This window comes from Xenopus laevis, chromosome 9_10L, assembly GCF_017654675.1.
Source record: "Xenopus laevis strain J_2021 chromosome 9_10L, Xenopus_laevis_v10.1, whole genome shotgun sequence".
NCBI classification, from domain to species: Eukaryota; Metazoa; Chordata; class Amphibia; order Anura; family Pipidae; genus Xenopus; species Xenopus laevis.
Window position 1 is genome coordinate 127149181 of NC_054387.1, and position 25874 is coordinate 127175054.

General features: G+C 39.8%; 2 protein-coding genes across 15 annotated transcripts in view; both read left to right on the forward strand.

Annotated features, from left to right (window-relative positions):
• LOC108705602 overlaps nt 1–25874 on the forward strand; it is a 411717-nt gene that overhangs the window by 79056 nt on the left and 306787 nt on the right. The gene's annotated exons all lie outside the window — the stretch shown is intronic.
• Nucleotides 1328–25123, forward strand: LOC108701733 (up-regulator of cell proliferation). Of its 4 annotated transcripts, XM_041576741.1 has the most exons (5): nt 1328–1663; nt 2652–2817; nt 12006–12268; nt 15313–15357; nt 20480–25123. In XM_041576741.1, exons 2-5 carry the CDS (start codon nt 2696–2698, stop codon nt 25069–25071), a joined length of 5022 nt encoding a protein of 1673 aa, XP_041432675.1. In that variant the 5' UTR covers nt 1328–1663; nt 2652–2695; the 3' UTR covers nt 25072–25123. The 4 variants fall into 4 exon arrangements, with proteins under 4 accessions (XP_041432675.1, XP_041432676.1, XP_018092237.2 ...); XM_041576742.1 differs by lacking the exon at nt 2652–2817; XM_018236748.2 differs by lacking the exon at nt 2652–2817 and having other exon boundaries at nt 1328–1575.

The following is a 25874-nucleotide window of genomic DNA, read 5'->3' on the forward strand; positions in this document are numbered from 1 at the left end:
AGTAAAAGAGTATTTAAAGCCACTATAATCCTTTCCTAATGTGTCTTCATCTACAAAACTCTATTCCAGCTGCAAGAGATTTTACCTATTTTTCTGCCAATGGAAATTGAAATTACACCAAAGGCAAATTCACTAAGGCGCGAAGCGCCGAACGCTAGCGTTAATTCACTAGCGTTTGGCATTTTCGCTACTGCGCAAATTCACTAACGAACGCTGGCGTAGTTTCGCTAGTGTTACTTCGCAACCTTACGCCAGGCGAATCTTCGCTAGCGACGAAACTACGCAAATTCACTAACTTGCGCAGTGTACTGAACGCTACCTTTTACGCTAGACTTCCTTCGCCACCTCAGACCTGGCGAAGCGCAATAGAGTAGATAGGGATTGTTTAAAAAAAAGTAAATTTTTTTTCTAAGTCCCAAAAAACGCTGGCGTGTTTTCTACATGATGGGTGATAGGCTGAAAAAGATTGAAAATTTTTTGGGGCTCCCCTTCCTCCCCCCTACATTTCCTGACTCATGGCAACTTACCTAGACAGTGGGCACATGTGTAGGGCAAAATAAAAATTTTATTTGCTGATTTGAAGGTTTTCTAGGCATTTGTAGTGCAGATACGTGTTCCTCCATTGAAATTTGAATTTCGCGCTGTATGCAAATTAGCCTTCGCTAGCGCAACTTCGCTTTATATAGCGAATCAACGCTAGCGCAACTTTACAACCTTACGCTACCCCTGTGCGCAATTTCGGATTTTAGTGAATTTGCGGAGCCCTGGCGAAACTACGCCTGGCGAAGTGTGGCGAAGTGCGGCGAAGTTGCGCCTGGCGCAACTTCGCATCTTAGTGAATTTGCCCCTTAATCTCACCAATGAGATTACTATATAATTTTATTCTTCATTATATGACACTGGAATCAGACATGGGGATAAAGGACAGACTTGTTCAGTGCTGGGAAACTGGGCTTAAAGCTTCCAACTCCAGTTGCAGGAACAAAGAACATGGAGCCAGATTGATACAGATCAGATTTCAGGGATTCTCATTGGTGGATTATTTTGCATAGAAATGGAGCTGCTGGCCTTGGAGACCTGGGGAATTTTTTTTAGTAATTCTTTAGTAATACAAGCCTGGGGTTGCTGGACTACAACTCCGAGCATTCCTTGACCTTGATGGGGTATTTAGTCCAGCAACGTCAAGTGTGGTTGCACAGTGTAGCAGCTTCAGTTTCCGCAGTGAGATTTTATTTGTCTGCATCACTTGCTGGCAGTAGGTGTGCCTGTGTGTGTGCGGGGGGGGGAGGGAGGGAGTGTCCTGAGATATTTATGACAAAGAGAAAAGCACTTGCTGCATTGGAAGTTTTACACGTAACAAGTGCTCAGAGATATTAGTGGCGCTGCACTGGCAGAATGGAGCACTCGCTAACCTGAAAAGCTTGGGTAAATGTGCCTGCAGATTCAATATATGACTTATATGGGACCCAGGGCGGCTGAATATAGAGGAGATGCCTACCCAGCCTAGAAAGAACTTGCACATGCCTTATTTACCTCCCACCTCTAGGATCTAGCACAGAAGAGCATAGATCCAAGGTAATGGGGCATACAGGCTCTACAGACATACAAAAATACTTGTCTGCTGTTAGCTGTACTTCTTAATTACTCTCATTGCTACCCTCTGGTAAGTGTCATATACTTTTTACAGAAGCACACACATTTACATACACACACACATACATACATACAGGGCTGCTATCGAGGAGTCCAATCATAGAAACCATGACAGAGAGAGGGGTCACAAAAAACATGAATGCCCACTGCCAGTTGCAGGAATCTCACCAGGACTCCATGATCATTTATTAGAAATGAGCCCACTTGATCTGTTCCAATCTGTCTCATAATGAAACAAAAACTAAATACTCAGCACACATGAGAGCTTTCATATAGGGTGTGGTATCTTGTCAGATAACATTCCAGCTTCTAGCAGCAGCACAGCTACAGTATTTCCCTCTTTTGTTGTTGTTCATTAGAGAAAATGGCGGGCTTTGCAAAAAAATGTATCATTTTATTATGACCTCATTTTTATATAAGTTCCATTTCAATGGACCAAGTCTTTGGTCAACAGAACTACAGTAGCAAATACTAGTAAAACCCGCACTAGAAGAAGGTAAGAGTTAAGCAACATTTTAGTATTGTTTTAACATAATTTGGTAAATATCCAAACCTTCTTGTGATTTAATATGCATGTGTTGCTCCTCAACTCTTTTTACATTTGAATGTGGCTCACAGGTGAATCATAGGTTGGGGATCACTGGTTTAGGGTGTTTCTTAGCCCATCCTCAGCTTAGGTTTAGCTTAGAGCACAACCATCGCATATATGTCCATGTCTATAACCATATTTTCCAACTGTTTCTGATTCCTGGCACCACCATCATTAAGTTTTTGGTTAACTTGTTGCCCACGGGGATCGCAATTTCCTGACAGTGACAAATCTGACACTGCCCTGATACCAGAGATGGCTTTTGCTATCCATGGCAAAGTGTTGCCTGAGGCAGAGTTCTCACTGTCATAGCTAAAACAGTACTGCAAATACTGTACATAAAAAAAAAATGTGTTTCATTTTGATATTGATATTAGTATTATGCCTCTATTGAACACAAATGTTACAGGTTGGGATAGTCTCATCCCTTTAAACACAAGAAACAAATCATCAATGAACCAGACTCAAGATAATGGGACCTTTGGTGCTGCCAGCTCTCAAGGTGAACATAATGAAGATAATTCAGGGATTCCTCAGACAATGCAAGAAAACAAAATAAATGATGTGCATGACAGGTACTGTAAGAACCCCTTTGATGCCATGGTTGCCTTTTTTATCTGCCACACGTGTTGCTAACAAAGTCACATCATAAATCTAGAGTTGACAAATTTAGAGTTGGAAACGTAAGCCTGTCATATTCACTGACATCCACTCATTTTACAGGGTCACAAACTGAGTGGATCTCTGCCGAATTTAGCCATCCACATGCTGAGCCAAACTTGGCACAGCCTATTTTTGGCATGGGTGCTCACAATCGCAGGCACTATGGAGACTCATTGTATGAGAACCGCATCAGCATGCAGTCCTCATCAAATGGAACTTTCATACTGGCTCTATATATTCATGTGCAAAATTAAACCCAATGTGATTCAATGGTATATGCATCTGCACTGCTCATAATGGTTATACAGTACAATGAGTGTCCTATAATGTCACCCTGACTTCTGTCCTGTGTTTTTCGACCTTTGTATGACCCATGATTGACCTGTGGGTATTTTAGTTAAGTATATTTCTCAATCCCAAGGGTTAATAAAACTGGGTTAGCTTGGTGTTACAATACATCTGCAAACTGTTTTGGATTCTGTCACAGGAAAACATGTGTTTTTTATAATTGCATCTGTTAATAGTGCTCCTTTAGCAGAATGCTACCTTGAAATCTGTTTCTTAAAAGAGCAAACAGCCAATGGGCTAGAGCTTGTTAGTTTTCCAGGTGCCCTCAGTCATGTGATTTGTGCTCTGATAAACTTCAGTCTCTATTTTACTGCTGCACTGCAAGTTGGAGTGATATCACCCCCTCCCTGTTTCCCCAGCAAAGCATCACAGGGTTATACTCACAAGCAACTGAGGTAATATGTTAAATTGTCAGGTACAATCACAATAGAGCAAAAATCTATGGCACCATTGTGGAAACAGCCTGGTAGGCTTAAGAGTCACCTTCTAGGGTTTCTAGCGAATGTAGTCCAGACCCACTACAGCAGAAATGGATCTGAGAGAAGAATAGATCCTGCATCCCCCTTCACACCTGCTGTCTCTTCATTCGGCAAGCCAAGCCTAGGGGAGAGCTACCATCTGTTATTAATTCTGATTGGAGCAAAGGCTGCACTTTATAGCTATTCCTGAATATCTCACATTCCCAGAGGGTACTATGACAGTAGCTAGTCCTCTACCTAAACCTCATTCATGGTGTCCCTGTTTCCCAACACTAGAAGGATTGCTCCTCTAGGACAGAAAAGCTTTACTGGGCCTTGTTTATCCCAAGCTCCCAGATCAACAGATAAATGCCAAAGAGGAAGGACCACCCCTTGCCAAACACTATATTAAAGTGTGGCAGGAAGTGGTTATTAGTTGTTGGACCTATGATACAAATATGCAAAACTAGATACATGGGCTTCTGCCCAGCAATAATGAAAATAAAGTGTAGTTATTTGGAGCTATAGGGGACATAAACCCTATGGGTTCCTAAATATGCAATGTGTATTAATTTTTGGGGTTAAAGTGTTAGCTATAAAAATTGTTATGCATTGTTTACATTCTGAGGTTGTATATCTATAAAGACAGTAGACCCTGCAACTGTTGGGGGCCCTGGGTGATTGTGTGCTTGGCAAAGATGCTCATTCATCAACCCCCTGCATCCAACACCGCAGTATTCCTTCCTGAATGCTGCAACCATGGGTTGTGGAAGGGGCACATGCAAATCACATTACCCCATGTTTGGGTAAATCTAAACCCATGTGTACATTACAAAAAATATTTTCTTGGGTCAACCTACTGTTAGTATGTATACAATATAACTGGACAGTTTCAGTAGTGATACAAATCCACAGTGGGGGTGGGGGGTGACTATAGGAAGACGAGTCTACCTTCATTTAAAGAGACCCATATAGTAATCAAAAATATGTGAAAGATCATTGGGGCCATTTTTTCATTCAATGTGGTTCAAGCACTAGAGCACTAAGGGGCTCAAGATCATGACCCATATTGCTCTTCTACTGACCACTTGCGTCCCGGGAATCCTGCACTCTGCTCCTCATGCCATAAAAATTGAGAGCAAAATGCAAAGTACAGCATCAGGTGGTATCAGCAAGCTCTTAGCTCAGGTGGCAAGGACAAGGTGCTGTTGTGGGCTATGTTTGGGTGGGGCCACCACACATAAATACAGTCAGTCTTGAAAGAGCAGATTTTCCAAACTTCAAACATTTATTGTCAACACAGCACACCAGAGCTTACACACAATCATCAATTCAGTCAGTGTTCCAATTTCTCCTTGACACCTATAGGCCACTTCTGTCCCACAGCCCTTGTAGGGATCGCATTATCCCCACCTGCCCTCAACCACCCAAAGCTCTTCTTGCTGCCCCTTGTTATTACAATTTTCACAATAGCTACGGCCTGTGGTCCCACTTTACAGCTTTCCCTGATTACCCCTGTAGCCCTGCTTCCACTAAACTCCTGGTTGGGGCTTTTAGCTACCATTGCTAGCTTTTCCTTGTCTAGCTTGTGCACCTAGTGCACACTATAACATATACTTTCCTATCACTGGCTGAATCTGCCTCCTGTTTTCCAGGGCTGGGCTTCTCTCCTCCATCAGGTGTTCTTGTCTGGACCAAACCCGCCTACAAACTCCGCCTCCTGCCTCTATCGTGGTCCCTTTTATAGTTTCTTCCCTTTTCCTCCCTCTGGTGGCTGGATGTCTCACATGCTATTCACTTTCACACATTATACATTACACATAACACATCACATTCCCTAACACACCTTACATATGCCTCCTGATACAGAGAACCCCTCTTGGATAGAGAAGTTGGATAGCACTTGGATAGAGGACTAGCAGCAGGTCTCTGTGGTTTGAAACAGAGCACAGAAGTCTGCGACCATTCAGTTATTCTCAGTGTCGGACTGGGACACCAGGGGCCCACCAAAAACCCTTAGAACAGGGGCCCACCCAAAAGCATTTAGACCAGGGACCCACTCTAAGATTATTTTCAACCTCTATTTGCCTATTCTCTTTTCTTTACATACTATAACCTATTATTCCATCTATTTAGCCTCTTTATTCTCATAGAAATAGGAAATGGCCTTGAAATAAGCCAAATGTTTAGGAGCAGGAGGGCCCACTGACACCTGGGCCCACCGGGAGTTTTCCTGGTATCCCGGTGGGCCAGTCCGATACTGGTTATTCTTTCTAAATGTCCCCTTATATCTGATGGTCCAGAATCGGCATCCAACAGTCGTGTTGCGTCACATCAACAATGCGACAAGATCCGACACTGAATGCCATTACTTACCTTGTTTCCGTCGTATCCGACGTGACGCCTGTGATTTTGCACAGCGGAATCGGCCGTGTAGTCCTGCCCTAAAGCCCTTTCCAAAACATTATCAGATTATGATTTATAGCTACAGCTAAAAATCAACAAAACAACATAAAGCAAATCCGACTGCAGTCCCAAAAGGTACACACGATAAAAGGTGAAATAAATGGCTTGAATATGGAAAAAGTTGCATATCAAATTTTGCTCATGAAACAACTAGTATTATTTAGAGGACAATAAAGGGGTTGACTTCTGGCAAGCAAACTGAAAGAGGGAAAAAAGTAAACATAGGATTCTTAACATAAAAACATCTGAAGGTGCCCTCCTTACCAGCCCAAAACATATAGCCCAGGAGTTTGCAAAATTTTATCATAAACTTTATAATTTACGGGAAGATAAAGATACTATACAACCAGACTCATCCAATATTGAGTCCTTTCTGGCCCAGACCTCATTGCCAACATTAAAGGAGGAACAACTAAACCATTAAACCTTCCTATCACTGTAGAAGAAGTGCTGTTTACTACTAAAGGGCTTAAACTCAACAAGGCCCCAGGCCCTGACAACTTTTGGGCGAATTTGTTCAGAAAAGCTAATTTTGATGCCGGCCACAGTTCCGACGCCAGCGACATTTCACGCCTATTAAAGTCAATGGGTGTCTATTAATCATCGCCGGCATCTAAATTATCACCGCCGTCTGAACTTTGCGGCAAATTCGTGAATTTATTCGCCGCCGGTGAAAAGTGGAAATTTGCTGCAAATTTTCGCCTGGCGAATAAATTCACCCATCACTATAAATCTTTACTAAATTCGGATCTCAAGCTCAAATCTTAGCTAACCATATAAACCCTATATTAAGACATCTCGTTTCGAATGACCAAGTAGGATTTGTACCATCCAGACAGGCCCACGGATAACATAAGGAAAATTTTTAATATTGCTATACATGCCAACCAAAATAAAATCCCAAGTATACTATACTATACTATATTAGTAGCCTTAGATGTTGAAAAGGCATTTGATAGGGTATCATGGTCAGGCCCGGACTGGCAATCTGTGGGTTCCGGCAATTGCCAGAGTGGCTGCTATAAGATGCCATAGACAGTGCCTATTTAGTGGGCTTGGTGGGGGCTGTTTGAGCCTCCTTGTACCTGAATTGCCTGAATTTTGACTCCCAGTCCAAACCTTATCATGGTTATATTTAAAACAAACATTGGAGAAATTTGGCTTTAGGGGACCTATCCTAGATAACATAATTTTTCTCTATAAAGTTCCTGCAGCCAGAATAAGAATCTTCCTTTTTTCCACTTTCAAATGGTACCCAACAGGGCTGTCCTCTGCCCCTCTTAATTTTTGTACTACTTATGGAACCCCCTAGCAGAAACAATAAGGAGGCATCCTCTGATACACTATTGGAACTATGACTTCTAAGCTATCGTTATTAGCAGACGATAATAATTTCATCTACTTTTCTAACATATCTTATTACAAAGTAAACCAAATCAGAGGCACTTCTACCTATATGAATACCTCAAAATATTTTGACCACTTTAAAATCCTCTTTCAGGTTGACATGGCAGAAGTCATTTATTTAGGTATAAAAATAGGGACTTCAGTCAAATCTTTGTATAATGCAAATTTTCTTCCACTGGAAAAATGTGACTTACTTACTCAAAGCTTGTTAACAAAAGATTTATCCTGGATAGGAAGTGAAATGGCCACTGTGAAAATGATGCTACTTCCAAAGATATTATTCCTTTTTCGGACTATTCCTATAGTTCTTCCGAACAAGTTCTTCTCTTTACTTGCAAAGTAATACTGAAATTTATGTGGAAACATTCCAAACCGAGGATTGCTACAAACATTCTTACAAAAAGTAAATCTCAAGGTGGCCTTGGTCTCCCTGACTTTAAAAAATATTACAAATATGTCCACCTAAACTTTATACAAATGATTTTCTCTACTGATAACCAACCCTAGTGGGTTAGCCAGGAAGAAAGAATTACAACAAACTCCATGTGTCAGCTATCACAGCTACTTTGGATACCACCTAAACTACAGCTAATTATGTATACACCATTTGCAACTACTGAGGCATCAGTCCAAGTTTGGGACAATATTATGCATGCGAGTTCTATTAAATATTGTTTTCATCTAAATTTCCCACTTGCAGCTCTCACAGGTTTCATACCTAATTTTATTTCAAGACTTTGTCTTAAAGCTGGTATTCAACACCTAGAAGGTATATGGGGGAATGTAATATAAGTCAGTAATAGAAAAAAGATTCTTAATGCGAAGAGGTATGCCTCTATGCGAACAAATTTTCCTTTGCATGAATTTAATATAGCTTTTGCGAACCCGGAAACTGTTTAGCGACTACTTCCGACAGTGGAAGACGGTTTGCGAATTTTATAGTTTGCGCCTGTGCGCAGTGAATTTTATAAAACTTCTTACTGAAAAAGTTCTTAGGTTTGCTCCAAAGGATTACGACACTTTCAAGCACTTCTTAATATATATATATATATATATATATATATATATATATATATATATATATATATATCTTGATAAAGGCTCTGGACACGAACCGAAACGTCGATTACTACAATGATGAGTTAATAAACTAATTTTGTATTGATGAAATCCCAGGATTTTCCATGTGTATATATACGTATATATACGAGTATATGCATCTTGACAATGGTCCTAGACCGTGGACCGAAACGTTGATGCTCTTTTCCTATGATGTATAATAAAAATCATTGATAATAATCGGAGTGCGTGTCGCAACATTTGGATTTACATTATTTCAACATTGACATGGCACCCGGCAATTGCTACAACCAGATGAGCGAGTACGGACGCCAGGGACAGAGTATATATATATATATATATATATATATATATATATATATATATATATATATATATATATATATATATATATATATATATATAGGGAATGACCACTATAATAAAGGGTGGAATGAATTTATGGAATGTAATTGCTTAGGTGCCCCAGTGTGGAAGTGGTTGGGATAGTTTATTGGCAGATTTGGAAGTAGATGGAGTGTACTAATAATGTGAGGCAGGGTCTTGACATGAAGGGGCCAGGGATGGGGGACCTCGTGAATCAGGAAGGAGCAGGCTGAGATCAGGTTGGGGAGAGAAAAGGGCAGGTCCTCACCTATTTCTTTTTCATCGCTCAGCTCAGCTCCCGCGCATTCGACTCGTCCTCACAAAGCACCCTGGCGAGTGGCGACGTGATGTCGCGTTGCGTCAGCGACGTCGCGTCGGCGACGTCACGTCGGCAACGTCACGTTGCGTCGGCAACGTCGCGGCGGCGTCCGTGATGTCAATCAGAGTCAGCCCGGAGACTGGGGGAGGCAGTTGGGAAGCGCTGGCTGTGGGTAAAATTAAGCGTGCAGAGAGATTTGTGTGGACAGTCCCAGGGGGGGGGCACTGCCCCCTCTTGCCATCCTCTGTGGACGCCCATGTGCGCAATGAAAGTTCGCAATTCAATAAGCGTTTAAGGAAGAATACTACATTGCAAAATATGAATTTTTATTCTTATTTGTGCAAACTGTTTTGCTCTTTGTGACTTTTATTACATTCTCCCAATAGTGCCTAATAACAAACTATTATCTTTTGAACAGCTCAGATCAAAATGGGACATTCCAATCTCATCCTTTTTAACATATCTACAACTAGCAAGCTACAGTATATTAGAACAACTAAGACCGGTAAAATTAAAACACCGTCTGCTCAACAACTAAAAAGAACTCTTATTGTACGACCTACAGCTAAAATGTCCCAATACTATGCCCTATTAAACGACACAGCTCAAAACTTATTGGATCCACACTCTGTTATGAGGGAGCAGGATATAAGTACTTTAATTGATCCACAGGACTTGAATAGCACACTCAAGCTAATTCTGAAATCTTCTAACTCTACTGGAAACATCAGTTATATTAATGTGCCACTGGTATTACGTACCAGCTAAATTAGACAAGATAAATGTCACGGTCGGCACCCAACACCAGAACAAACACCAGGCACCCTGGTCTCGGCTCGTGCTTCACCAGTAGTGTGACCGCCTTTGGGCCTCGGGAGGAGCCCTCGGCTTACTTGGATGCCACCTGGACTTAAACGAGAGGTGCAAGATGAGGGTTCTGGATAGGCAGAGGGGCACGACTGTATAGCAAAGTCTTTGGACAGAAGATCGTAGTACAAGGCGTTAAGCAAAAGAGTAGTCAGATCAGGCCGGGTCGAGGCAGGCAGAGAATAAACGTTATCAGGCAGGCAATGGTCAAACCAGGAAGTCAATCAGAGGGTTAATCAGAGGAGGTAGTCGGTAATCAGGCAAGGGTCAGAATCCAGAAGTCAGAATAGTCAAAATAGCCAGGCAGGGGTCAAAAACAGGAATCAAACAGGTTCAGAATATAGCAACGAATAGCACAAGGCTCAGAAGCACCAGGAAACAATATCCTATCACGGGCAATGCATAAAGTAAAACTGTACCTTTAAATACATTTGAAATTCGCGCCTTTGCGCGCTGACGTCATACGTCAGCGCGACTGCGCCTTTAAGACGCAACCAGACGCGGCGCGCGCGCGCCCTAGGCGCAGAAGAACCCTGCGGGCGTCCCCGCTTGGAGTGCGGCGGGCGTCCCCGCTGACCCTCAACACCCCTACCGGGGTAAGTTATTACAATATTTCTACTAACAACATCAAAGTGGTGCCGGAGTAAATCCAGGCAAGTAGGCATGATATTTCATACCTGGTGGCCTTGTCCTAAACTGCTCTTATATTGGTCTCAAGTTTTTGATTTATTAGCCAAGTCCATTGCTACCTATTCCATGGTGCAGATACCATCTATCGTCTTTCTCAATTTAGATTTAGGTCCTGTGAGTCTATTCCAAAAATATTTAGCAGTACATATACTAGAAGCCGCTAGACTACTGATTCTCCAACATTGGAAATCTGAAGACATTCCTGTAATTTCAGAACGTATGAACTTTATACAATGAACAGAGAAGTTGGAATATTATGAAGCTAGAAATAAAAACTCACTGCATAAACATGAAAAAATTGGCAGCTTGGAATGCTCTTTCTCAAAAAGAAATGGGGTCTGACCAATACACAACACATATACAGAAAATATAAAATTCATATCAATACCTGCCATATCTCTTTCTATTTTCTTTCTATCTTCTTACTATTATCTGACTTCTCTTTTCTTTCAAGTGTTTTGGTTCCAGCCATACTTTGGCCATAGGTATATCGGTATTGTTTACACTGTATAATAACTTTATATGTAACCATGTCTAATATTTTTATTGCAAAAACTATAAATGAATAAAAAAGTCCTTAAAAAATAGGTAAAAAATAAAGAAAATTCTGTATAGATGCACAGGAAATCTGTTAACTATTACCTTTATATTGTTTTATCTTAACACATCTAACCTTTGTTCAGTTTACCTTACTGTTAGTGATGGGCGAATTTGCGCCCATCACGCGAAATTCACGAAACGGCGCCGGCTTCTCGTTTTTGACGCCGGCGTCTCGTTTTTGACACCGGCGCCCGTTTTTAACGCCGGTGGCAGTTTTTTTGACGCCGGTGGCCGTTTTTGACGGCGGGGGCCGTTTTTTTTCGACGCGGTGAAAACTTTTTTTGACGCCAGCGAATTATATCGGGTAAAGTTTTGCGGGCATTTTGCGAATTTATTCGCTGGCGGCGAATCGCACAAATTCGCAGCAAATTCGCGCCTGGCGAATAAATTCGCCCATCACTACTTACTGTCAATAATTTCTAAAATGATTTATACTAAAAATGTATTTGCAAACATTTGTACTGACCCAGTCTATTTAATATATACATCTGATTTTCAGATCACGTCACTCACAAACACCAATAGCTATGGAGAGTGCTTCTGATAGAATTCGCAAATTACGGAAGGAGATAGACAAAACACTACAGCCGAATATCAATGAATTCTTGGACGAGCTAGACATGGAACTACTCCTTTCCAAGGATGAATACTTCACAATAGACAGCAAAAATGATGAAAAAGCCAAAATCAGAACTTTGATTAATATTATTTTAATGAAAGAAGAAAAAATATGTGAAAGATTTCTTCAGCTGTTACAGAAAGGTAAGATTGGTAGAAATAACCAAAACAGTTTGCACAACTGAAGAATGTCAGGCTGTAGACTTAAAAACATGCCTTATGATTTCTGTATTTTTTAATTAGCTCCTGATTTCTTTAAAAAATACCTTTACCACTACTACTACTTATTTTCACTATAATGTTTTAATTTGCATTTTAAGCTTATTTTTGCTCAGGGAGGTATGTGAAACCAAGACATATAATACTTCTCTACAGTATATTAAAATTTGGTCATCTGACTAGTGATGGGCGAATATGACCCATTTTGCTTTGGTAAATATTTGCGAAAAAGTTGACAAATGCTTTGAAGTTAATGGGTGTTTTTTCATACAACTTTTTTCAAACTCAGTTAGTGTGGGTTTTTGTGCATTGTGTGCAGTTGCAGCGGACACAATGGAAGCTCTACTCACACAACTTTAGCTTTTGCCTTACTCGGGGGCCTTATTTATCAAAGTCTGGATTTTTCTGATTATTTTAATTGAAAAAAGTCCTACCAAACTAGAATCCACAATTGGACCCTATTTAGGTCACGATTTAATTGGATCAGGGACAAACATGAAAAAAAGCTAGCGAAAATCTGTCGTACGATTTTTTCTGAGGTTTTACCCGAATTGCTCGTTTGTTTCACTTTGCAGATTTTGGCCAGAAAAGATGAAAATAGGATATGGACTGTCCCATTGACTTATATACACTACTTGGCAGGTGTGAGATGCTGGATTTTCGGATTCAGACTTTTCTTGGGGTATAATAAATCACAAAAAATGTAGGGTTTTTTTTTCCACTAAAAATTTGGATTGTATAGTTAAAAAACTCGAATTTTTTGAGTTTTTGGCATTAGGACTTTAATAAATAATGCCTTTTCTGTAAAAATGGATTCATACAATGGGAGTGCACAAAGTAGGCCCTGCTGCAAATAAAATCCTTCTTACCATACAAACAAAATAGAAACAAAGGCGCAATCCACACAATGCTTCTGCTAAAAAATCCAAAATCAGGTGAAATCCCAGCACGGGCGCCATCTTCCAGCTCTTCTGTATTCTTCGGGAATTCTTCCCTGCCTTTGGCAATTTCTGTCACTTTTCATGTCCCCTCTGTGAGTTTGAATCTGGAGAGACACTGTAAATTTTGTTATTATTGAAATTGCAGACTGGCTAGTAGATTCTTCTGCCCACAGGATGACTGCAGTTACCTACTCAGTGCTACTTAATGGCTCATTTGGGACTTGCTTTAAATTTAAAGCATTAAAGCATTTGTGGCTGTAAATATACTTATGTAAATGTTTTGCTCCTGTGTCCATTTTTGGGGCGAATTTACTTACCTCCGAAGTTGCGTCAGCGTTGGCTTTGCCGCACTTTGTCAAGCAAAGTTTCGCCAGGGCGCCGCTAATTCATTAAAATCCGAAGTTGCGCTCAGGAAAGTGAAAGGTAGCAAAGTTGCACTAGGGTTAATTCGTCAAGCAAAGCGAAGTTACGCTAGCAATGCCTAATTTGCATACGGCGCCAAGTTAAAGTACAATAGATGTATATGTAGCAGCAAATACATTACACTACACAAGCCTGGGAAACCTTAATAAAATAAAATAGACTTGTTATATTACCCTATACATGTGCCCACTGTATAGTTTAGGTGCCATATGTTAGGAAATGTAGGGGGGAAGGAGGGTACCCCCAAAAAAATTTACGATCTTTTTCAGCCTATCACCCTTAAAAAAGTGAAAGACACCAGCGTTTTTTGGGACAGAAAAAATTTAAACTTTTTTTGAAGCAATCCCTATCTACTCTATTGCACTTCGCCTGGTCTGAGGTGGCAAAGGCAAGTCTGGCGCAAGAGGTAACGTTCAGTAAAATGCGCAAGTTAGTGAATTAGTGGAGTTACGTCCCTTCGCCATAGCGCAATTTCGCCTGGCGTAAGGGTGAGAAGTAGCACTAGAGTAGGTCCAGTTCGCTAGCGAATTTATGCCAGCACCCGGTGAAGTAACGAAATGACGTCACGCAGGGGAATTTGCGCTAGCGTTAGCCGCTTCACACTTTAGTGAATTTGCCCCTTTGTGTTTTCCCTCATTGTAAATGAGAATTTCTGTGCTTATTTTCATAAGGCTGATTTACCATAAGTTTGTGATTTTTACTGAGCTGTACCAATAGTTACCACTTTGTATAATATTAATGGTTAGGATCAGGGCAGCCATCAAGGGGGGACAGGGGGGAGAGTTGTAGGGGGCCCTGAGGGTAAGGGGGGCCCCGTCCACACCACACTTACTTGATTAGTCGGGCCCCCCATCTTTCTGAGAGCTGCTGACTTCTGCAAGGCCACCAATTTTCTTATAATGTGTGGGGGGGCCTGGCCATCAATTTTTTTTTTCAGGTGGGGTCCTAGACACCAGTATTTTTTAATGGGGGGGCCCTGGCCACAAATGGTTTTTTTTATGGGGGGCCCTGACCACCAATAACTTTTTATTTTTTATTAACATGCGGGAACCCTAGCCACCAATATTTTTTTGTTTTTTTACTGTGTGGTGGGGGGCAGACCTGTAGGGTGGGGAGGGCGGACCTGTAGGTGGGGCTTGCGGTGGCGCAGCCAGGGGGCCCAGGAAATGTTGTCGTATGGGGCCCTGTGATTGGTAAGGATTGAACATTTTCTGACTCCTTTCTTCTTTTCTTTGGGGGCAAGGATCAGATGGATAGAAATGGATAATAAATAATTCAGTGCTGAGCATTATCATCTCATAGAGAAGAGTGACATGTGATTCAAACACATTTGGTCTAATTGACATAGTTATACTATTAAAAATCTGTCAATTCATTAAAAACTTTGTGGGGAGATGCTCATGATAGTTTAGAAAGTTTTGATAAATTGTACTGCTAGGATTCTTAACTTATTTTCCTAAAAGCAATGTGTTTTATTTCATTTCTGTAACACTTTGGCCAATAGATAACCACCTGTTTACTACTGAATGATTATTAGTGAAGAAAGTCTGTTTTACCTGAGATGCTTAACATATACAAGTGAAATAAACCTCTGTTTTCCTGCAGATCATTCAGACAAATACAAAGGAGGAAATACAGGAATTTCCAGAGGTATGTTACAGTGGGCTGAGCTCGGCATAAACAGTGCATTTAATCTCTGGATACCTAGAAGGAGATACACATTGACCTTACACTCTGATATGAACAGTAAAAAAAAAAAAGTATAGGCAACAGTCAATTGGTTAATGTTTAATTTGTAGCTTCTTGGTACTTGTACTCTATTATGTAGTTGTACATACCTTGCCATCTTTTTATTGTAGTGTCCTAATTGTACCCACCCTGGATAAGTCTAAGAATAATATGAAAGAGATATTGGTGATGATTTACTAAAATAGGCATTAAAAATGCACCACTGCTGTTACAGATTCAACCTAATTAGCATAAAATTTGAATTGATATAGGCAATTTTACTGCTAGCACTTTTATGCTAGTAAGGGCTCTTACACATGATCGTTTTTACCTGCGCTCCCCTGCGTTCCGTTTTTCGGCGTTCAGCCACAGGGGAGCGCAGGAATAGACGCATTTCATTATTTCAAATGGGGCTGTACTCACACAGGCACGTGTAGGCGCCGAACGCAGGTTGAGACGCAACATGCTGCATTTTTCCTGCGTTCGGCGCCTACACGCGCCTGTGTGAGTACAGCCCCATTTGAAATAATGAAATGCGTCTATTCCTGCGCTCCCCTGCGGCTGAACGCCGAAAAACGGAATGCAGGGGAGCGCAGGTAAAAACGCTCATGTGTAAGAGCCCTTAGTCAACTTGTGTTTAGTTAAACTCCTTGGTGAGAAAGTGGACTGTCTTTTAATTTAGTGCATGTACTTTAAAGGAAAACTAAAGCCTAACTTAAGAAGTAGCTAGAAATGTTGTACATGATGTTTTGTGCTTCTGTACCAGCCCAAGGCAACCACAGCCCTTTAGCAGTAAAGATCTGTGTCTCCAAAGATGCCCCAGTAGCTCCCCATCTTCTTTTCTGCTGATTCACTGCACATGCTCTGTGCTGCTGTCACTTACTGAGCTTAGGGACCCACTCACAATATACAGTACACATAGAATAGAAATGTCACAATATAAGGCTGATTAGTAATTAATACACATAATTACTACATGGCTGCACAGAAACCAGTGCAATTAGCATCAGAATTTAATAATCAGCAAACCTGTAGCATCAGCTTATATTACAGCCAGGGAAGCTCATTTTCTGCTGGATAATTAGTGACGAGCCCTAAGCTTAGCTTCTCAACAGCCAATCAGAGCCCACTGAGCATGTGAGTGTCACAGACACTTTCCAAGATGGTGACCCCCTGTGACAAGTTTGAAGTCCTGGATCATTGCTGCTATTGACAAGCTGAAACTTTAGCCTTGTGCAGTAAGTTCACTATATAAAATATCAAATTTTTAGCCACATTCAGTTTTAGTTCTCCTTTAATGTATATCTTCATCATCATTTCATCATCATTTATTTATATAGCGCTGTCAAGATACGCAGTGCTTATCTTAAACCATTCCCTTTACAGAAGATCCTCAGACCTGAAATCCAACAAAAGTTCTGTTGAATTGCCCATCCTGAACATTAAGTTGTTCAAGAAGACTGATTTAAAATATGTATTAAAGTGTTTTAAGGATAGAATACAAAGAATACTTTATTCCTTTGCAACATATATAACAATTATGAGGTTGACACAAGACACATGTTCATCAAACATTAAAACTTGCCAAACCCTGTATAACTTTTAGCCAACCCAAAGGAAGGCAAGAAAACCACAACACAAGCCATTTTTTTGGATTGGGGGGGGGGGGAGGGGCTGGGGGAAGCAGTTCCTTCCTGATTTTAAGGGCAATTAGTCCAGACCTTAGATAACACAATCACTAAAAAGATATCCATAATTTTCTTTAAATAAATGTACAGATGTGCAGATATAATGAATAATTGCTTCAACCATAGTTTGATCTCTTCTACTGATTAAGGGAAAGCAAATGTGCCATATGCCATATTGTTCCTCGTTGTGGAGGGTCAGGACATGACTTGACTAAGCATGCAATACAAGGTTACCTTGACCAAGAAACCAGGAAAGAGTCAGCTGAGCTCAGCATAAGCAAACTGCACTTGTGTATGTGTGTTCATGTTTATTAGGCCCATTTATGATGAGAATTCCCCATTCAGGTAAATCTACAAAGATTGCTGAGCTTTTTAAGCATGAAAGTCTGAAGCTTGGTCAATGAAAAATGGGCATCTACAGTATCTGTAAAGGGACTTAATATAAACTGTATCCAGGTATTCTTCTAAGAATCAACCTGCAAATGCTATTATATTAGTGGAACTCTCTTTCTGAGCAACTAATTGCAAGCTTTATATTTTTTTGGAAACACCTTGCCATGGAAAAAAATAAAGCATGCAGAAAAATAACGCAATCAATGCCAGAAGCAAAATTAAGATCTTGCTTGTGTTTTCTTACATTCAACTATCAACTAAACTCAAGCAATTAGAGAACTGAGAACATTTCTACGTTTCTATATCACTATAGGAATAGGAATCAAATCACTGTTCCTGCTGGGTAATAATGTTTAGTTAAATCTTAAGAGCAATGGCACATGGTAAGATTAGTCACCTGCTGTTAAAGTTGCCATACTGCAGACAACAAACTTACTTGCTGTTGCATAACATTAGGGGGCTGATTCATTAACTTCGAGTGAAGGATTCGAAGGTAAAAAGCTTCGAATTTCGAAGTTTTTTTGGGCTACTTCGACCATCGAATGGGCTACTTCGACCTTCGACTACGACTATCAAAGGATTCGAAGTAAAAATCGTTCGACTATTCGACCATTCGATAGTCGAAGTACTGTCTCTTTAAAAAAAAATTCGACCCCCTAGTTCGGCAGCTAAAAGCTACCGAAGTCAATGTTAGCCTATGGGGAAGGTCCCCATAGGCTTGCCTAAGTTTTTTTGATCGAAGGATATTCCTTCGATCGTTGGATTTAAATCCTTCAAATCGTTCGATTCGAAGGATTTAATCGTTCGATCGAAGGAATAATCCTTCGATCGTACGATCGCAGAATTTGCGCTAAATCCTTCGACTTCGATATTCGAAGTCGAAGGATTTCAATTCCTAGTCGAATATCGAGGGTTAATTGACCCTCGATATTCGACCCTTGATGAATCGGCCCCTAGGACAACCACAAGTATAACACATGGCAATCCAGTTTAATCCCCATAAAATGTGAAGGGAGGCAATTTCCCTAAATTAAAACAGATCTGCAAGTCATTTGTTTTAGTAGCAGGAATTCTAATGTTAATGCCATTGCCATAAATGTGAAATACATAAACCAAATGCATAAACCAAGGGGATTCTCAAATCATAACTCTTTCGACCAGTTATAAAATAACACTAAGGGGCCGATTCACTAAATTCGAGTGAAGGATTCGAAGTAAAAAAACTTCGAATTTCGAAGTATTTTTTGGGCTACTTTGACCATTGAATGGGCTACTTCGACCTTCGACTATGACTACGACTTCGAATCGAAGGATTCAAACTAAAAATCGTTCGACTATTCGACCATTCGATAGTCGAAGTACTGTCTCTTTAAAAAAAACTTTGACCCCCTACTTCGGCAATTAAAAGCTACCGAAGTCAATGATTGCCTATGGGGAAGGTCCCCATAGGCTTGCCTGAGTTTTTTTGATATTCCTTCGATCGTTGGATTTAAATCCTTTGAATCGTTCGATTCGAAGGATTTAATCGTTCGATCGAAGGAATAATCCTTCGATCGTTCGATCGTACTATCATCGCTAAATCCTTCGACTTCGATATTCGAAGTCGAAGGATTTCAATTCCTAGTCGAATATCGAGGGTTAATTGACCCTCGATATTCGACCCTTGATGAATCGGCCCCTAGGACAACCACAAGTATAACACATGGCAATCCAGTTTAATCCCCATAAAATGTGAAGGGAGGCAATTTCCCTAAATTAAAACAGATCTGCAAGTCATTTGTTTTACTAGCAGGAATTCTAATGTTAATGCCATTGCCATAAATGTGAAATACATAAACCAAATGCATAAACCAAGGGGATTCTCAAATCATAACTCTTTCGACCAGTTATAAAATAACACTAAGGGGCCGATTCACTAAATTCGAGTGAAGGATTCGAAGTAAAAAAACTTCGAATTTCGAAGTATTTTTTGGGCTACTTTGACCATCGAATGGGCTACTTCGACCTTCGACTATGACTACGACTTCGAATCGAAGGATTCAAAGTAAAAATCGTTCGACTATTCGACCATTCGATAGTCGAAGTACTGTCTCTTTAAAAAAAACTTCAACCCCCTACTTCGGCAGTTAAAAGCTACCGAAGTCAATGTTAGCCTATGGGGAAGGTCCCCATAGGCTTGCCTGAGTTTTTTTGATATTCCTTCGATCGTTGGATTTAAATCCTTTGAATCGTTCGATTCGAAGGATTTAATCGTTCGATCGAAGGAATAATCCTTCGATCGTTCGATCGTACTATCATCGCTAAATCCTTCGACTTCGATATTCGAAGTCAAAGGGTTTTAGTTCCTAGTCGAATATCGAGGGTTAATTAACCCTCGATATTCGACCCTTAGTGAATCAGCCCCTAAGGGACAAATTTATCAAGGGTCGAATTTCGAATTGAAAAAACTTCAAAATTTGAATTCAAAAAGACCAACCGAAATTAAGTTGAAGTTTTTCTTTGGTTGAATAAGTTGGTTTTTGATCGAGTAGGTCCATATTCCGCCAAATTCGAATCGTACAAATTGAAGGAATAGCGCAATTGATCGAATTCGATTTGAAGTTTTTCCTTTCAAAGTCCACAAATTTTATAGGAGGTCCCTCAAAGGTTAAAACAGCAATTCCGCAGGGTTTAGATGGCGAATGTTTCAAGTCGGATATTTAAAGAGACAGTACATGATAAATTTTGATATTCGTATTTTTGCATTTTTTTCAAATTTGGACTATTTCCTAGTCGAAGTACACAAAAAAATAGCTCAAAATTCGAAGTTTTTTCATTCGAAAATTCACCTCGACCTTTGATAAATCTACCTCTAAGAGATGACGTAGCTATTTGGCTTCCTAATTTTTGTTCTTTCCTTCTCATTCTATATAAGCATCTTCATTGAAACTTTATTTTTTATAAACACATATTCTTCCCTGCAGACAAAACAACCTTATATAGAGACTTATTGAAGAAAATGAATATGGATCCATATGAAACCAAAAAGCTCACATTACAAGATATTCTTCAGATCAATCAAGAATGCTTACAGAAGACTGATGATTGGCAGAGAGAGTCTGCAGCCTGGAATTTTATACATAAAATAATTGGATTAAATGAAACAGCAAGAAATATAAATAGTATAAGTAAGAACGAGAGTGAAGATCCTCAGGATGATCTAGATGATATCACTTGTGACTCATCTAATTCTGTTCACCCCCTAGATGTCCTGTGTCTTGTCCTGCATTGCTGTGACCATTTTTTGCAGCAGGAGATTATACTGAAAATGTCTATGTGCCAATTTGCTGTCCCTTTGCTGCTCCCTGATGTTGATGGTCCAGGCTGTACCTTCATGCTTTGGGGAATGAGAGAGATTGTAAAAACATGGAGGCCTCAGTCCCTAGCAGAAACTAAGGGATTTGTCCAATCAAATCTTGTTCAGATATCTATGCCAACATTTAGTTTTGTTAGATTGGGTAAACATTCATTTCATAAATCTAATATCCTGAACCAAGTTCTCAGCCCAGCTCAGCACACCCACGACTTCTTTGTTCATAGTAATATGGAAGGGGGTAATGTCACAAGAGAGATATCTGAGGGGCTGGTAGAAATATCCTGGTATTTTCCAGCTGGAAAAAGTAAATCAGATATTTTCTCAGAGCCAGTTGCATTTGCAAACCTTCATGGAAACCTGGAAGAAAACTTGAAAGAGTTTGCATTTCTAACTCAGATCTCATCGGCGGTGTTTATTTTTGTCCAGAATATTGATCAACATCTGTATGACTTTTTATCCCAGTATGAAAACTCTCAGACAAACTTTGTCATTATTATCAATAAAAATGTCAAAACTGGCAAAAGCACAAAGCTCACAAATACCACTGTACTTGCTATCAGTAGTGAAGATAGTGGAGCAATAAAAGCAAATAGAATTCGAGCAGCTGCTGCATATTTTATTAAGAAAGAATGCCGTGTCCTGAGTCTGGAGAATATGTCACAAACCGCTTCCAAACTGGGAATCTCTGTAGATGAGAATGTGACAGAATGTCAGAATGCAAAGGCAGATGCCAAAGCAATTACAGAGGAGATAAAAGATGTTGCTGAGTACAAGAAGAAAACAATGAAACTACAGGGAGACTTGTGGAGAAAGCTGGCCAAACTAGGAAAAGAAATGTGTCAAATAAAACAACAAGGTGATAAACACGGAGAGAGTTACAAATTGGAACTACAAAAGCAATGTGCGGAAATACGTGAGAAACAGTATCAGTGTGAAATGCCAAATGGCATAAGTAAGTTTATTGATTCAATCATGAAAAGGAGCATTACTGAAAATCATTATTTTTTTAAATGGCTTAGATTTTATCTTGATACATCAGCCATGAATAACTGTTCTGCTTTAAAAGCTGAATATCAACAGAAGTCAAATAGTCCCAGCATGATCGAGTTGTCTGGGTTTAATCAGAAAATATCAGACAGTTCCCTGGGTATTGAACATTTCCTGAGAGAAGTGGGCCAGATTTATGAGGCAGAATATTTTATGCTGAAGGGAGAGAATGCAAGAAAAAGAAAATTTACTCAACTGCCGGCATTTGCTGCTGATCTCTTACTGGGTGGATTCCCACTGGAGCTGATAGATGGAGATGCTTCTAATATCCCACTACAGTGGCTACAGGATGTACTACATGAGCTGGACAATAAAACAGGGAAATGCTGCAGAATGGGGGTAATCACTGTACTGGGGGTGCAGAGCACAGGGAAATCCACCCTTCTAAACACAATGTTTGGGCTGCAGTTTCCAGTCTCTAGTGGACGATGCACACGGGGGGCTTTTATGACACTAATGAAAGTGAGAGAAAATTTCCAGGGGGAGCTGGGCTGTGAGTTTATTCTGGTGATTGATACTGAAGGATTGAGAGCTCCAGAACTGACTTCTCTGGAGAACAGCTATGAACATGATAATGAACTTGCAACACTGGTTGCTGGGTTAAGTGACACCGTAATTGTAAACATGTCAATGGAAAATACATCTGAGATGAAGGATATTTTGCAGATAGTGGTCCATGCATTCCTTAGGATGAAAGAGATTGGAAGGAAACCCAACTGCCATTTTGTACATCAGAATGTGAGTGATGTTTCTGCCCATGAAAAAACCAGAAGGGACAGACTAAAACTTCTGGAGCATCTGAATGAAATGACCAAACTCGTGGCAAATATGGAAAAGAAAACTATATTTACAGCATTTCATGATATTATGATGTATGATCAAGAGAAGGACAGCTTTTACATACCTGGTCTCTGGAATGGAGTCCCACCTATGGCCTCTATAAGTACTGCATACAGTGAGACCATCTTTGAGCTTAAAGCATATTTAATTGAATGCATGAAGAACAAGGGACACAGAGTCCTTGACTTTATAGAATGGATAAAAAGTCTGTGGAATGCTGTGAAACATGAGAACTTCATTTTCAGTTTTAGAAACAGCCTAGTAGCCAATGCCTACAACCAACTGGCTAAGAAATACTCAGAAATGGAGTGGAAGTTCACTAAGACCATTCATAAATGGCTAGTAGAGACCGAAACAGTGATTAAGAATCAAAATGCACAAATGGTGGATAGTGAAGGAACAAAATGTATAAATAAAGTATATTCTATCCTCAGTGAGGAGGAAAAGAACATGAAGGAAGAATTAGAGAAATATTTTTCAAATGACAACAAAGATGCAAGTCTAGTAGAGAGGTACAAAGCAGAATTTTTAACTAGTGTAAGTTGCCTTAGGAAGAAGCTGGAATCATCATCTCTTAACAAATGCGCTGAGATTATTCACATTCAAAAAGAGATCTTAAAGATAAGAAATTTTATTAGTATATTCAAAGAAGTTATTGATAAAAAAGTCAACAATCTTGTGATAAAGTTCAGGGAGGAGAAATGCAAACCCAATGAAAACACTCTTGAAGAAGAATTTGAGTTAATGTGGGCAGATACTATATTAGAATTAAATGTTACCGCCCTTCCAGAACTTAACATTGAACTTAATTTACTTGCACAACTCAAAAAAGAAATGGCATCAAGGGGTTCTTCTGTCAATCAAAGATTAAACAGCGTAAACCAACTTCCACAGCAGGAAAAGCTGCATCTACATGAAAGTCACGCAATATGTTTGTTAAAACATGTAAAGAGTTTGCATATTTTAGATAGTGCTGCAGGTGATAAATTAGAAGAATTTTTAATGTCTCTTTCACACAAATGTTCTGAGTATATAAAAAATAAGCTACATTCAAAGTCTGACTACAATGAAACGTATGGAATGGAACTACTCAATTTAATTAATTCAATATGTAAGGAAAACAAAGATCTTCAGATCTCAGCAGATATAGAGCTGGAGCTGAAACTCTTTATTTTGGGTAATGCCCTTTGTGATTTCCAAAATATGCATAAGGAGTTTGCCAAGAAGAATGATCCTGTGATTTGTCTTGGAGAAATGAAGCCTAAATATTGCAAATGTTTCCAGTATCTATTTCAAGAAAAAAATGAAATCTGGGAACGAGCCAAACATTTCTGTGAGTTGTGGTTAAAACCAGCTCTGATTAAACAGGTAAACAGAAAAATTGGATATGAAATAGTAGATCACATTCTTCTAGACTGCAGTCAATCCAATCAATTCAGCACAAGAATGTACTTCCAATTCACTGTGATGAAATATCTACTAGAAAAGACAAATTTTTCTGATTACTTAGAATACATATGTGATTATGAAACATTTGTCAAAAAATGGATAAATAATTGTATTATAGAAAAATGTGACTTCCACCATATGCAAGCTCTTATTCTTTCTAATATCACAAAGAAGATAAAGGTTATTCTCAATGAGAATTCTCAGAAAACATCTGATTTTCTTGTGCAACTTAAGGAAAGGCTGAAGAGAGATCTCGTATTGTCAGATGATATGGATGTGTTTCACCTCAAGGAAGACACAAATATTAAAGAATTTGTTGAAAACCTTGAAAAATCACTTGGTGACACTGAAGCAAAAATCATATCTGAGATGAAAGCAGCGGACAAGGAAACAATTCTTTCAAATGTTGTGGTAAAACCAGTTGATGAATTGTTTAAGAAAGTTTTTGGATGTGGGAAGCAGTGTCCATTCTGCAAAGCACCTTGTGAGGCTGGTGGAGCTGATCATAAAAGTCACTTTGCATCTATTCACCGACCTACAGGACTTGGAAAATACAGAACATTATTAACACAGGATCTGTGCCATGAAATCTGCTCCACTAATATTTCTGGCAATAAATCATTTCTACATGGAAGTGCCTCTTCTTGTCCTTATAAAGAATATAAGACAGTTTACCCAGACTGGGAAATTCCCCCTGACCCAAGTTTTGAGGCTTCTGATTATTGGAAATATGTTATAAAAACATTTAATGAGCAATTTGCAAAAGAATATGAAGCCAGACCTGCTGAATATCCCGAGGAATGGAATACAATAACTAAAGCACAGGCACAAAGTTGCCTCAACACTGCCTTTGGTATAAAATGAAATACTTGCTGAAGTTGCGAAATGTAAAAAAATAAAACACCACTCAAATACTTATTTTAATGAACCACTAATTCCTTTAGAATATACTCAGGCTGCTGCTAGGTGTATAACTATTCCACTTTTCTACTGAAGGTGATTCTGTGATTTAGCAAAGTGCACCAGTTTAATTATTGGCATTACGTAAAGCATCAAAGTAAAGTAAAATTTACTACATGGATGTGATTTTATCATTAGTAGCAATATGAGAATTCTCCTTAATATTATTAGTTCAATAGCATTTCAATGGCTTTAGGTTGTGACTAGGGATGTCGCGGACTGTTCGCCCGCGAACTAATTCGCGCGAACATCGACTATTCGCGTTCGGCGAATGTTCGCGAACGTCGCGCGGCGTTCGCCAATTTGGGTTCGCCTTAGCTGGCGCTTATTTTTGCCCTCTCACCCCAGACCAGCAGATACATGGCAGCCAATCAGGAAGCTCTCCCTCCTGGACCACCCCCTGGACCACTCCCCTTCCATATATAAACTGAAGCCCTGCAGCGTTTTTTCATTCTGCCTGTGTGTGTTTGCAAGAGCTAGTGTAGGGAGAGAGCTGTTAGTGATTTGAGGGACAGTTGATAGTAACTTTGCTGGCTAGTAATCTACTTGATACTGCTCTGTATTGTAGGGACAGAACTCTGCAGGGATTTGAGGGACATTTTAGGTTAGGTAGCTTTGCTGGCTAGTAATCTACCTTCTACTGCAGTGCTCTGTATGTAGCTGCTGTGGGCAGCTGTCTGTCCTGCTGCTGATCTCTCATCTGCATC